Source organism: Lithobates pipiens, unplaced genomic scaffold (assembly GCF_037356315.1).
Source record: "Lithobates pipiens isolate NorthernLeopardFrog02 unplaced genomic scaffold, aLitPip1_a1.2 Scaffold_30, whole genome shotgun sequence".
Lineage (NCBI taxonomy): Eukaryota > Metazoa > Chordata > Amphibia > Anura > Ranidae > Lithobates > Lithobates pipiens.
The window spans coordinates 99604113-99619698 of record NW_027507791.1 but is presented as its reverse complement, the minus strand read 5'-3'; the positions used below and the strand labels follow the sequence as shown (position 1 = coordinate 99619698).

Below are 15586 nucleotides of genomic sequence, written 5' to 3'. Positions count from 1 at the left end.
TCCATCATGATTGGGCTGTACTGCTCCTTCTCACAATGCAAGCTTGTGGGGTTGATTTACTAAAGGCACATTGGCTGTCCAATTTGCAGGGGAAGTTGCATTTTGCAAGTGAAGTTGCATTTTGCAAGGGAATTTTCCCCAGAGTTTAGTGAATGTTGTGCAACCTTATTTTGCAAAGAATATCATGTGCAAGGAGAATAAAAAAAAATGCATTTTTTTGCTTGCACGTGATTGGATGATGTAAGCCAGCAGAGCTTCACCCCATTTGCTAAGCTCTGGGGAAAACTCCTGAATCTCCTAAAGCATGGCCCCAGTCTCTGACAACTCCTTAATAATGCCTGGAGACTCTGACCATCTCTTGTAGCATGTATGCAGACCATCTCTTGTAGCATGTTCAAAGTCTCTGACCATTTCTTGCAGAATGTTTGCAGTTTCTGATCATCTCTTGTAGCATGTCCATAGTCTCTGTCTATTGTAACACATTTGGAGTCTCAGATCATCTCTTGTACCTTCTGCTAACACTAAAGCCGCGTACACACGGACGGACTGTCTGGCCAACTAAGTCCGTCAGACAATCCGACGGACAGTCCGTCCTACTTTTGAATGAACGGACTTGACCACACACGATGAACAGACAGTCCGTTGAAAGCTTGCGCGATGACGTGTACAGCACGTACGACGGGACTAGAAATAGGACGTCCAATACTCAGCAATGCAACCTTCCGCCGTGTAAATCCTTTCTGAGCATGCGCCATACTTAGTCCGTCCAACTAGCCTACTCACGAGTGGACTGTCCGCTGAAACCAAAGTTGGACGGACAATATTACGGAAATTCCGAAATACTTAGTCCGCCAGACTGCACGCTGAAAAAGTCCGCTGAAGCCCACACACGAGCGGACTGTCCGCTGAAATGTGTTTCAGCGGACTAAGTTGGACAGACAGTCCGCCCGTGTGTACGCGGCTTTAGTCCTAGCGTAATATTCCCCACGCACATGTTCATGAAATGGCTCTAGTAATGCAGGGTGCTGTAATGACCACCGGCTGGAAACCGTAGGCAAAGTGTAGAAATGTCATCAGCACACCAAGAATTCCTCAGAAGGATCCAAATCCAAATGCTAATACTAGGTACATACTAGATGTTTTCATTCAACCCAGCAGGCTCATCAAAAAAATAAAATTGAAAGGTCACTGTACTATAAATGTTAGTGTGGAGATCTCCCCCCGCAGTGTCTTTGTGTTCTGACGGGGGGGCTGGCCTTATTGGATGTTGGTTTTCCAGCATACCCATTTGACAGAAGCCAGTCATTAGACCAGCTTCTGTTGGACGGACTGCTGTACACACTGGCCGGTTTCTATTGAACTAGCCGATACAGTCCTCGTCGTCCCCGCTGAAGGCCGCATACATCTTCACCTGTTTTCCTTCCAGGTCTGTGGACTTCGGCTGTGTGACTGCCTGGAACCACGTGACGTCACTCCCGCGCATGCATGCAGGAATTGCCGGTCATGGCACAGGCTTCTGAGGAAATGGCACTTGCAGCTGCTCCCTCAGAGCGCATGCACCGATTAAGTAATCGGTGCAGTATACAGTAAATATATCCTAAACGGTGCACGTTTAGGAGATATTTACAGTACCTATAGGTAAGCCTTATTCTAGGCCAAGGATATGCAATTAGCGGACCTCCAGCTGTTGCAGAACTACAAGTCCCATGAAGCATAGCAAGACTCTGACAGCCACAAGCATGACACCCAGAGACAGAGGCATGATGGGACTTGCAGTTTTGCAACAGCTGGAGGTCCGCTAATTACATATCCCTGCTGTTCTAGGCTTACCTATAGGTACAAAGAATACATGAAGGTTTACTTACTCATTAAGAAATCATGCAGATGCTACTGGTTAGTGAATCTCCTACTCCAGCAATTGGCTTCCCTACATAGATTCATACAGGAAAACCCTTTCTGAGTCAATTCAAGGTTCTTATTCAGGCTTATAAATACTGAAGCCCTGATGAGTTTCTTTTGGCTCCCAAAATGCATTGGCTATTTTTTTTTTTTAAGCCCAAACTGATAAATTAATTTGGACTTATTCAGAATTTTGTCAGTGAATGCAAAGCATTCTCTGATTGGATGAGGTGAAGATTGTGACATCACCACACCTCATCTCTACCAATTTAATCTTTCCCAAATATTTTGATTTTCACTGGAATACTGGGAACATGAAAAGTCTCAGTTTCACTCATCACTAGCAGTAAATGTCTAATACAATGACCGAAGCACAACAGAAAATGTACTAATAGAAATACTCATTAGAGGTCTGTGAAGCACCAATCAGCACCGGCAATCTGAGGTATGCCATCAGACACTCCCAGTTATGTGTAGAATACTTATGCCCCATACACAAATCAGATTTTCTGCAGATTTTTTCCTTCAGGTATACCAAAACCATGAAGTACAAGGGCCTGCCTGATTGCATACAAATTGAAACTCCTAAGGTTTGATCTCATATTATATGTTTTTGGTAAATCTGAAGGAAAAACTCAGCAGAAAAACTGATAGTGTGTATGGGGCTTTAGGAGGTACCTTAATAGATGGTTCCCAGCATACAGCTAGCAGAGGGCTGGTATTCACTGTATGACAAGGACACTTTCTAGTCCCAGTCCAGCACTCTGCAATAGATCACATCAGGAGGAACCTTTTCACAAAGATCAAATAAAACAACATAGCCTTTAATGCCTCTCACAAACAGCTCACCTCGCTTCCTGAAACCGGAGAAGGCAGCAGGTTTCCATTATTGAAAAGTTAATTCACCTGCCACTTATCGTGAGAATTTGGGGCTCTCTAAATGTCCTCCTGTTTACTTCATATCATTCAAGATGATGTCTATACAAACAGAAGGAGCTGATCTCAATGGCTCAAGTTTAAAGAATCCTTTGTGTATCTCTTAAGGTCAAAACTACTGTTCAAACATTGGCTTTGTTTGTGGGTTTCTTACAATGGGAATTTAGGCTTCTAGTCAACAAGCTGCGAATTGTTTTTTGACTTACAATCATGTGGAAGACATTGAGACCCTTAAAGTGTGTTTTCTTCTAAACAACTTCTCACGCCAAATACCACAAATCCTTTTTGATTCACTTAGCTTAGATGTGCCAGTCATTGCTAGTATTGTCTATGGCTAATCTATGATTCCCAAGCACTCTATGCACCTGTCTCTAATCTGGGCCTACACAATTCTAGGATAGTATTAAAGTAGATGTGGATCCAATCTCTAAAATCTCATAATCAACTTTAACATGAAACACATATATTTCTTATAAATCTTCAACTTATATTAAAATAATATCCAGTGATCCTGCCATAAAGGCCATTGTTCAGGCTCTTCATGTTTTAGGGTGGTCACCCAATGGGCACTACAAGCAGCTTTGCTGATGAATATTACACAGGCATGGTAATTGAGACATGTGAGAGGTCCACTGCTGGAGTGCATTTAACTCTCCCTTGCTTTGCTTCTCCACTCCATTTGTCTGCAGGAGCTCTTATAAATGCTTGGTACCCAAAGGTATGGGTTAGTATAAGACCTCTACAATTCCTGTGCATGTTTGACCAATCACGAGGCCCAAGCACTATTACTTGTGAGTGTGGGGGGGGGGGGTACATTAACTGATAAAGAGCTTACACAATAATTAGACTTATGTCACGTATACACGATTGGATTTTCCAATGGGAAATGTTCGATGTGAGCTTGTTGTCGGAATGTCCAACCGTGTCAATGCTCCATCTAACATTTGCTGTCGGAATTTCCACACACAAATGTTTGAGAGCAGGTTCTCAAATTTTCCGACAACAAAGGAAAGTCCAGTCGTGTGTATGGGGCATAAAGGTTGATGCGAGTGGAGGGAGAAAGTAAGAATCAGTAGGCAAGGGGTGGGGGCCTAAATTGGCAGGTTCTCTTTAAAGTATATTAAAAATCCTAAAAAAAAATTTACTTTTTTTTATATAACTTGAGATAAATGGTTAAAAAACCCAGTTATGTTTTTTTGTGTCCTCTTGCAAAAATTTACATCACTTCCTGCCCTGGAGACACAACAAGAAGCGAAGGGAAATATCTTCAAAGTGAAGGGGGGTAATTCCTTTTACACAGCTGTGCCAGATCAAGTGTACTCATTAGAAGATTAACCCTCTACTCCTGTACTGGTAGAATTCCGTAAAACCTTGTATTTTCCAACAATTTATGTCCAAGGGTCACCAACACAAATCTCCCCAGACAGCAATAAAAACCTGAAAGGCGCTGCTTATCCTCACCCACAACAAAAATTCTGAAAAAAATGATTGGCTTTGAATACTACTGGAATAGTTTTAACTCTATAAGCCTGGAATTTATTTTCTAATCCTGAGGATATGCTAACTTTCCTCCAAGAACTTTGTATCTTTATAGTTTGTCCCAACAATTGCGCATCATATATATGTTTTAACGTGATAGAATATTTAATACTGTTTTATAATACAATAATCTTATATTAAATTTGAAAAAAACTTCTCCAGTCATTTAACGTAACGCAACCCCTTTTATAATCAGTACAACCCCCGATATTTACCCCAAATCAATTGTCAAATTACAATGGCATAAGATAAGTATGATTTTTTTTATTTTTTATAATTGACAATTTGTATTTTTTTTTTATATTTTTCAATACAAAGATAAAAAAAAAAGAAAAGAAAAATAATAACTTTCACTGGATAGCATGCATGCTTCCATTAGTAAACTAAGGGGAGATACAGCCAGTCATCATTACACACAAGAATCTAGAGTATATCTAAATCAAAAATGGGCAACGTAACTCTATAATCAGAATAGTGTGGGAGCCATAATCAAACAACGCGATAAGTGTGATTTTAATGCCACATATCTGAGGTTAAAACCCAAAGTCAAAAAATGATTTGCCTTCTGGAGTCTATTGAAATACCATGTTGTAGCAGGAACATGTGATCTTCTCCCTGACCTATAAAGGCCAAACGTTAGGTCTTAACACTGTCACATAGTGAAGGTTATTAGCCCTTTGTAAGCTTCAAGACAGCTTCAAACTAAGCTTATGGAGGGACCTTTAATCAGAGCTCTGCAAGTGAATGAGGTGATAGATAAGCACAGGGGAGGCAAGTATTAGTGGGTAGAACCTGACACTTTTTCCTGTGTTCACAGCATTCCCGTATCACTGCTTCTCTGGATAGACCTTCTGTATCCTTAGGCTACAGTCAGCAGGTTATTGGACTTTTTTTTTCCCACGTCAGGGCTTTTAATGTACCAATGTAATCCTACAAGGGCACTTTTTACATCCCCAAAGAATAGTGATGCACCTGCTTTATTTTCAGTACAATTCATTGTCAATGGCACCCCAAGGCACTCTACAGTAGAGGTCAACCAAAACATTGTGCACCATTGCACTGCATTGTAAAAAATGGCCATGTGAGTTTTTCATTCATTGCAATGCACTGGTACCCTATTCATAGTAAATGGGCTGCCTTAGTGCAACATGTGTTTAACCCCTTGACGATGAGTGTACACAGATATGTGGCTTCATGGAAGTGTGTTTTCTTCTGTGGGGCCACATACATTCACTGCCATGTTTGTGCTGAGAGCATCGGGTCTCATACTAATAAGTGGGAACCAGGAGGTTCAGACCATCTGACCACTGCGATAACCTCTAGTTGGCTATCACTCTAATCAGTTACTGTTATATACTGTCTGGGCGAGCGTGACGAGTAGAGGGAGACCTCTCGTACAGCCCCGGCTCAAAGACCACTGGAGTTGCAACAGTGGCCATGAGATCATGATGAGGTAAGATCGCCGGCAAAGTCCTCCATTGGTAGTGGTAGTGGTAGTAGCAGCTGATGAGTAGCAGGACCAGACTGGATTGCTAAGCAGCAGAAGGTAGCAGGAACAGTGGATGCAGGTAAGTTTTAGATGCAGGACGGCAGTACTGGTGTTACACAGGCTGGAAGCAGAAGACTGGAGCAGAGTCAGACAAGCCAGGTCATACACAGAGGATCAGTCTATCATAAACAGCAGGCAGAGAATGGTCAGAGTTCAAGCTGGGTTTGGCAACAGGAAATAAGGCAGACAGGCAGGAATAATTAGGGTCAAGGCAAGCCAAAGGTCTGGACAGGAGAAAGCAGCGTGTTACGAAAGCCGGGTCAAATTCTGGATCTAATACAGGCATAGTATCAGGACAAAAGGTAAAGCTGCAGATCAGACAGCACTACACTTGTGCAGTTGCTGTCTTTATATAGGCCATTTAGCACCAGTATTGATGGCTAAAGCGTGCATGTTTTTTCGCACATACACATATGCGTTCTCTAATGTTCACGCACATGCGCATAGCCTATGTTTGGCAAGACGGGCACCTGCTAATGCACATCTGCGCATGCCATGTCCCTGACAGTTACTACACAGCCCACCCCTGTGTTTGTTTTTCACGTCTTAAATGGAGGAAAATATATATTCCCTGGAATTCATAAAGACTGGTGGAGGCTGATTTTGCTAAAGTTCATGAAACTATATATACCAAAAATCCCCATGCTACTGATACCTATAGTAACAGCCGCTGTGTAAAATGCAATCAATGTTCTTATAATTATTATCAGAAAATTTAATATTTAAGAATTCATTTACTTGTCTAGAACTTGTATTTGGATTTTGCTCATGCTACGCCACTTTTAGAATGCACGAGGAACTTTCGTACAATTTGAGACCGTTTTTCTCTCTGTACAGCAAAACGGAGTTGGCATTCAATGCGACACAATGTAAAGGTGGTGCATTTTACAACTACCAGAATTTGGGGCAAGAGTCGCTATCAGAAACAGAAATGTCACAAATGGTTGACGAATGAATAGAAGGAGGAGAAAAATGTAAGCAAATAAAAGCATATGTAAAAAAATAAAATAAAGATAAAATAGATAGATCAAGGTTTGATCTAGGTCAGTGTCAGGGACAAAGTTAGGGTCAATGGTCAGGGTCGGAGTTAAAGGTCAGGGTCAGTGTTTTTAGGTTGGATAAAAAAAAAAGCGAAATGCACACTTTTTTTCTGGGCCTTACTGAAGGTATAAAAAACCCTACACATATGTGGTATCCCTGCGATCATCGGGAGTAGGAGAATTTATTTTGGGCTGTTCTTTGTTGGTAGGTTATGGTAATAGCAAGAAATATACAGCTGCATTTTTTAACAAATGATAATTTTTTTACTATTTTGTGCCAGTTTTCCTTTGATAATGAAAAAAAAATCAGAAGCTATCCATTAATATTTACCAAATGAAAACCTAATTTGTCCTGAAAGAAAACAGTGTATAATTTATCAGATACACTATGTAGTTGCGATGATATGTACAGTTTTACTAACATACATCAAAGTTGCAAAACTGTATTCAGGCATAAAGATTTGTATTACCCTCCATCATGAAGGAAATAAGCACTGCAACTGTCTAAATCCATTGGTAAGAATATAATACATGCTACTTCAAAGGATATTCTTCTGACATATATATGACAGACAAAGGCAGATCGTTTTATGTGATTTTCTCCCAAACTTGCTTGGCCTTTCAGGACATTTTATTGTTCAGCTGGATCAGAATTTAAAACTGCTGTAAGTCTGGCACATTGCTTCAAACGAGGTGCCATTTTTGGGAATAAACACATATTAAAGGAATCACTGTGCAACTCCAAGGCTTTATTTGAAATTGATAGTACCGGTACATTGGCAGCCTAGTAGTAAAAAAGCAAAAAAACAAAACAAATAAATGACAGCCGACTTTTCAGTCTTTGGCAGCCTTGATTTTTATTTTTTTTTCAAGCTGAAAAAAATTGTTTTACAAAGTAGCTTCCACGTTTCTTTTTGAAAACCCCATTAAACGCGTCATTTAAAATTCTGTATTATTGATGACATTGTTAGTAATATTTCTAGGGGCTGCTTAGTCAATGTTTTAGAACAGTTCTTATAGTGCACTGCGCTCCTGTATGTACCAGTATAATATGCTTTCAAATTGAGGAACTTTTTTTTTATTTGCATTTTAAAGTATATCTAAAACAACATTCTTTTTTTGTTTAGGCTGAAAAGATTGGGATAGGTTTGGAACCTTGTCGTTTTTTATTGCTGTCATCTCTATTTGTTGTGCTTACCATAGTAATAAGAACAGGATGTGATGGGAAATCCAAAATATTACAGTTGTCACCGGAACAGGAATTGAGGGGAAGTTCTTATTAAAGTGATTGTAAAGTCTGCCTTAAAAAAAGGGGGGGGGAGGGGTTGGGTTGGGGAGGAAAAACCGGTGGCTGACTATTTAACGTCCCCTCCTCCCCCACTCTTGGCTGTTCACTTGAACTGTCCCAATATAGCCAAATGATGCTGTAGAAATGCATTTTTGGTTCAAAGGTTGACAGGCGGTCAAACTCTGCACTTTTTGGCTGTACTTATATGGATCACAGGAATGCAGTTAATTTTTGGACTCCTATGACCCATTTTAAGCCAAAAGTGGGCTAAAGCCAGCTGTCAGCTGATGTTACAGAGCCGGTTAAGACCCTGAAAAGATCCCTACCATATGGTTGGGATCCAGCCAGAAGACTGGACCGACACCTGGCTCAGCCTCTCAGCGATTCACCAGGAGCCTGAGCCAGGCCTTCCTACCCCTTCCACAGCCCTAATTTCCAGTGAGCACAGGAGGGGCAGAGAAGAGAGCGGTGACTGACAGTGGGGGAGAACTGAATGATCTCATTGTTTGATAGCTCAGTTCTCACTGCAGAGCTGGTGGGGTCAGATGCAGCATTAGATCCACTGAGCATAAGGTTTTTTTTCTTTTGCAAAGCCCATACTTCTTTTTTAAGTTTTATGGGACCATTCTGCAAGTACATGCAATACAGTATACTGCCTCCCCACTGCCGGTCAAATGCCCTCTGACAAGCAATCTAAATGCGTATCACACTTCAGAGGGCACCACACTCCACACACAGCAAGTGTGAAAGAGTCCTTAAAGAGTTACAAAAACATTTAGTTTAGCTTTGGATAGAGTGGGGTGTGGTACTGGTTAAAAATCCTAGCAGAATTTCTTAGCCATCTGTGTCCCATTAAGGAGATTTCCATTCATTTTCTGTCCTGGAGATACACCATGAAGTTGAAGGAAATGTCTAAATTTCACAAGAACAGGTGTCTGCAATGGACGATTTCCCTTCACCTCCTGCTTTGGTTACAACTGTAACATTTTGGATTTCCCGTTGCCTGTTCTCCTTGTGACAATGGTCACCAGAACAAATAGAGGAGGTGAACCATCCCAGCAGAACACAGACAGCAATACAAACCTAACAGGACCATTTTTAAAAATTGGGAGCAATTGGCAACAATTAAACATTCTGGCGGTAGCTCAAATGTTTATGTTTATTTAAATATATTGCACAAGCTATGTTCTTTGTATATCTGCAACATGATGTTTATCTGTTTTATAGACAGCCAGTGGTTTACCAACTGTTGGTAGCTTTGTGGCAGCTTCGGGCATGACTCCATACCCCACTTCTGCACCCGTCTCCCCCTATATGGCGTATGGCACAGCAGCACCAACAGGGTATGTTACAGGACATGGATGGCAGCACACGGGAAGCACCCCATTGTCTCCGCACAACTGTGACATCACTGCGTCACTGGCATTTAAAGGCATGCAGACAGCACGAGAAGGTAAGCAAACAAACTCGGGATGGTTATTAGCACATAAACTTTGTATAATTGGTTGTTTCTGTTATTATGATTATCATTTTGAAAAAGATCAATGTACACACTTACCTTGGTTTTCTTCCTATATTACAATAACATCTGATCTTCAGCATATTCTAGCCCATAGATAGAGGTGCATTGCTATTTTCAGTAAACAGATACTTGGTTGTGGCCTTTTGACCTGGGAAAAAGTCACAACTACAAAGCCCAAATGTAAGCCTTTTCATCATCAACTTTACCTTTCTGTAGAATAGCTACCGGTATGTGATCTTTACTGTACCTTAAATATGTATTTAAAAATCTGTGAAATGATGGTTTATGTGGGCCAGTGAATTCACACAGCTTTATCATTGAGATAAGAATCCAGGACTGTAAAATGGCAGGTGCACAGTTATTGGCTGATATAGGCAACATGACATTTTTCTTTTAGCACATTTTTGATCCATCAACTCCATAGCAACCAGTTTTTGTAACTTGTACAGTCAAGGCTTGAAAATCAATCTGACAGGTTCCTTTGGGCAACACTATTTTCATTAAATTTGTTAATGTGGTATTCATACAGCAGACCCTATGTTACCACACCATGGGGCACGCACATGGTATTATCTCTCATGGGAGTGACCATAGGCGTGCGCACAGGGTGTTCCCGGTGTGCCTGGGTACACCCTAAACACCCCACATGGAGCAAATTCCCACTGCTGCCTGGGCCCCTTTGTCATTTACTGGCCCCTTCCTTTTGAGAATGAACACAGTGAGTGATCGGTACCAATCACTCACTATCATTCACTGTGTTCATGCATTACTGAATCATAGTAAACTGTGTTATATATACACACATACACACACACAAATGTGTGTTTGAGCTTTGGGGTGCACACCCTAATTGCAATAGGCTGCACACACCTAAGGGAGTGACCTAGTGGGTAGTTTACTGCACGACTCCTTGCCAGCCCCTCACTGGCTATTTAAATAAGATTTTTAGTAAACCATGTTGAGAAATATTCTATTTCAGCAGGAAAGCTACTTGTGCTTTAGCAGACCTTGATCCAAGGGTTTAAGATGGACTTATTGTATGTTTTCACCTGCCACTGCAATACAGTGTTCTAAATACAACTCCTAAAGTCCTTTGCAGTTCTGATCAGCATGTATGTGCCTTTTCATTAAAATTATTTTATTTATAGTTATTTTGTACATATTTCTTTCATCTTTTATTGTAGTTCGAACAATAAAAATAAAAATATGCTTTTTATTTTGGTAAAGTAAATATAAAATATTATCTATGCATATTATTTGGTCTTATTTAAGCCAGTAAGTGATTCTACAATCTCCTTGGCACAACATTAGTATGATTAAATTTCAGCTTTGCTGAAAGAAGCCTGTTGTCATCATAGCAATGACTCTGCTCAGAAGGAGCTTTCTATTTGACAAAGGGAGTTGGAAAGCAAACCATTTTGTGCTGTCTTTTTAGATAACCCATAATGCTTTGAGAACTCTTTATCATGTATTAAATGTTAATATATAATAATTGTGTAATAACTAGACAAGCCTAGGTGACTCAGGTCAGTGCTCACCCAGACAGTTCAGCACCAGTATTCAAGACCCAGGACTGTCCAAATCTCATTAACCAGCTTTCTTTCCACATTCACCTTCTCTCTGAGTTTCCAGTTGGCAGAGACCATCATGGCTTCCTTGACTGTTAAATGTGGTATGTCATCTTGCATTATGTAACAGGACATCTTTCTGAATGCTTGTAGCTCCCTCAAATGCCATGGGCCATAGTGAGTAGGCAAGAGACTACCCTGCAGTCCCCTCCAGAAGCCCCCATCCCGGTTGGGTATGTTACAGTTAGGACAAACTTTATTATACTAGAAATTTTCCTGTATAGAAAAAAATAGCATCCATAAATCTCAAGAAATACCAATAAGGTTAAACATTTAAAAATTAAAACAAAAAACCACATCAGCTGGCAAATGCATGTATTGTTACATGCTTAAAGTGGACCTTGCATCAAAAATTAAGGTACTGCTATTTGATGCCCTGCTCTTCATGAAAAATTGCTTGAAAAAAAATACAGGGGATAAAATAACAACTTACTCAACCCTGGTCTTCTGGTTTACTTGCTGAGATGCCACTGCCATCACTCAAATTTCCAGGGGAATCCTGGGAAAACTGAGGATATCAAATCTTGGGAGAAAATGCCAGGATGCCAATGGTATACCACATTCCATATCAAAGGCAGCTGAAAGCCAAATGACTGGAGACTAGAGATGGGAAGGCCTGGGAAAAAAATTGGGAATTTTTTTTACAAAGGCATATTTTTCCCAAAAAATTGGAAAAAAAAAGAAATGTAGAATATGTTCTTTTACAATGATATATAATATCTATGACATGGTATTCAAATTATATAACATGAAAGATTTCTGAGACTTTATGTAAAGTCTTAAATTATTGCTATTAAATTAAATTATTATTATTATTAAGTTCTGTCAGCTAAAGACAAGCAAAGCCTGGAATACAATTCAAGTAACACTGTACTTCTCATTGCAGTATAACTGTAGCTGCTGACTTTTAATAAACAGATGCTCATCTGTCCAGGAATCCCACGCTGTCCTCACCAGAGCCGGTTCTTTGCCGGTCTTTAGGCCTCTGGCACCGGTATATTAACTGTTGTAAGCCAGCTGTGATTTCTTGCAGCTTTGACAGCTGGCTTCCCACTGCACATGCGGAAGCCATGCTGTGCCCTGTAAATGGTCCCCCAGCCTCCTGGGACCTGTGATGTGTCCCAGAAGGTTGCAGGCAGGATAGAATAGGGGGCAATTTCTGTTCAGTTTCTGCCAAAACTAGGTACCAGCCCCACCCCAAATTATCTAATTATGGCAGAGGAGGGGGAGAAGATCAGAACTTCCCCTTTTGGGTAATGTTCCACTTTAAACAATAAAACACTCTATTCTATGTGATCTTTATTTGTGTACTGTCACATTACATTGTATTTTACTTTTATTTTTCATGGTCTGTTGCTGTCTTTATTTAAAAAAAAAACAATGAGGGTAATGAGTTTTGGCACACTAACAGATCCAGAATAGTTGAAATAAGCATAACCCTTGGGGGCCATTCCCATTAAGCCCTTAATTTACTAAAGGCGACTAGGCTGTTCACTTTGCTAGGAATTTTCACCCTGATCTTAGACAATGTGGTAAAGTTTCACCCAGCAAAGAATTCTCAATCACATGCAGGAAAAAGAAGAAAACTGTACTTTAGTTTGCACAAGATCGGAAGATGGAAGTCAGCAGAGCTTCATCTCATTCTCTAAGCTCTAAGAAAACTTTCCTTGTAAAGTGAACGGCCTGTTTGAATTCAGTAAATCAACCCTATAGCTTCATGATGTGACTTGTTACTTTTTTGTACGTGGATGGTTCAACATGAAATATGTTTCTGTTCTACAACCTGTTTACAATCTGATGTTGTTTTATTTTTTTTCAGCAGAGGAAACAAAAATAAGCCTCCAAACCCGCAAATCACCACAGTCCTACCACACATCCCAGCGCCATGGAACAGTTGCCCACATGCAAAGTGCGTAGAGAACATGAACGTATTCTGCAATCTGCACACTGACATACAATGTCAAACATTCCTAGGTCTATCATACATCTGGAGCTCTGCCAAAGATACGCCAATCACATATATCTCTATGTGAACACCTGACCACTTCAATGGTACATCCAGCTGCCTCTCCTAGACTTGGATGTGGGGTCAGCATGAAAGATACACACCTGGCGGACATACTGTGAAAGAATCTCCAGATTCAGTGATCCACATCTCTGCACCTTCTAATGGAATTTAAAACATGCCACTTTGCAACTGAACTTAAAGAAAAATAATAATAACTTTTAGCTACCCGATGATCAGAGATTGTGCCTTTATGAAACTTGTGGATTGTAGCTTTTTTTTTTTAAATGAAGAGGGTCACACAACGAAAAAGAAAATCTAGCTGCAAAACCCAAGCTAAATGTGAAAAGGAAATGAAGGGACATTGGATTTGTACCTCATGCTGCATAAAACTTTGCAGAACGTCAGCAGCTAACATGAGGGACTTATGGGTTTTAAACCCAAACTAGACAAAGGATTAAGGTCGCTCAAAGTGATCAAGCCAGATGAGATCTGGAGGACTTGTTCAACCAATTCAGGCTCTTAACCTTTATAACAGGCCTTGGTCAATGGCTATCATTTTTGATAGTTGATACACGTAACTCAACAGGAAACATGATAATATGTTATGTCCATTTGTAATGGTTTTAATTATTATGGTCCGATTTAAATGGGTGGGAGGGTAGGGGTAATATTTTTTTGGTCTTTTAGATTGCTGTGTACATAATTTTAAGTAAACCTGGTGCCTGTTCAAGCCTAAGGGCATTACCATTTTCGATAGTAGTTTGATATACTTAAAGCAAGTCACAGATATGATAAATATGGGCGCTGGCTGACCTCACTGCTTTGATACATCCAATTTCTCAACCTAGGTGAATGGGTTTTGTAGGGTTCAGTAAGGCCCCTACTTTATAAAAGTTTCATTATATTTACCATCTCTTTTTGTCATCAGTAGAAATTCCAATGATGTAAAGCACTCATTTTTTGTGCCCAGGAATCTCCTGATTGCTGCAACCAATGCTGAAACTGGATGGATCTTTGGCAAATAGTGTTCTGTGTATGGTCACACTTAGTGCAGATGGATGATGACACAACATGAAAACGTGGCTGGAGCCATCAGGAAACTGTGTTTTGCTTGAAGAATTCGTTAGAAAAAAAAAGACTAATTTGATATTTAAAGTATTTGTCATTTATGCCAAAAGACTGTATTTTGTCTGAAAAGCAATGATTTGGGATACCTGGTGGGCAGGACATAGTTCAACCAGAGATGTTTTGGGCTTAAAAACGTAGCCAAGGTCTAACAAAGTCAGTCTGCTTTTTTAGTTATTGGCAACTATGCACTTAGTGATCATTAAATCCATCAGAAAATAAAGTCCAAGTTACCCAGTGAACTAAAAAACATTTCACTTTGGACATAATTTAATGGGAAGTCTTTCGATTGCTGAGGAAGTATACAAAATTGAAACTGTGCCTTATGTTTTTACAATCCATTTGAGTCCTGGCTGAGCTTTTTTTAAAATGTATCCCCAAGCAAAAAAATGTATTACTGTGCATTATATGTTTTCTAATAGTAAATTATTGTACAATGCACTAGTCTTACAGGTTTATCTGACCTTCAATGCCATCATCATTCTGTGCTAATGTTGGGTTTATCAAGGGGTTCATGTGAAGGACTTAAATCCATGGACTGTAATCAGAAGTCTTGTAGACAAGATGTGTTTGATATTCTTGCAGGTCAACAATCACTTATAGGTCAAGAACAGTTGGATTGGGTCTATTAAGTCTCAACTGACTATGGGCATAGAGCCTCTATCATATGCTACTATGTCTAAGAGTTACTTGCTGCATCAGCTTAACAATGCATTAAATGGATTAATCCATAAAGAAGTTTGTGCCAGTGCCACTTTGCTGTTTCTGTATGTGCTTTGTCATGTGAAGCAATAAAGTGGAGGACATCTTGTCTAGTTTGTGTGGATGTATTGGCAGGAATATAATCTTGCTGGAAGAGAAGAAGCCAGCAAAAAAATAAAAAAAAAGAGGAATATGTACATAAATTCTACTCACTGAGTGGTGGATACTCAATGTGGCTAGGCTGGCACACTGATCAGCATTTTGGTGGATGAGAATTGAGTGGTGAACCTGAATACCTCTTTATTTTAGCCACCTGGCATCGCCCGCACAGCAGCACTTGGAGACGGAAG

The 15586-nt window shown here is 40.1% G+C and overlaps 1 protein-coding gene across 2 annotated transcripts in view; it reads left to right on the top strand.

The window, feature by feature from the left end:
• The window catches only part of PAX9 (paired box 9), a 63042-nt gene extending 47697 nt beyond the window's left edge, over window positions 1-15345 (top strand). Inside the window, exons 4-5 of one of the 2 annotated variants that reach the window (XM_077464685.1) lie at window positions 9479-9704; window positions 13224-15345. In XM_077464685.1, the coding sequence (XP_077320811.1) occupies window positions 9479-9704; window positions 13224-13318 (321 nt within the window). In that variant the 3' untranslated portion in view covers window positions 13319-15345. Of the gene's footprint in view, window positions 1-9478; window positions 9705-13220 lie in introns of both variants that reach the window. The other variant, XM_077464684.1, reaches the window with a different exon arrangement.
• Window positions 15346-15586: the final 241 nt, after the last annotated feature.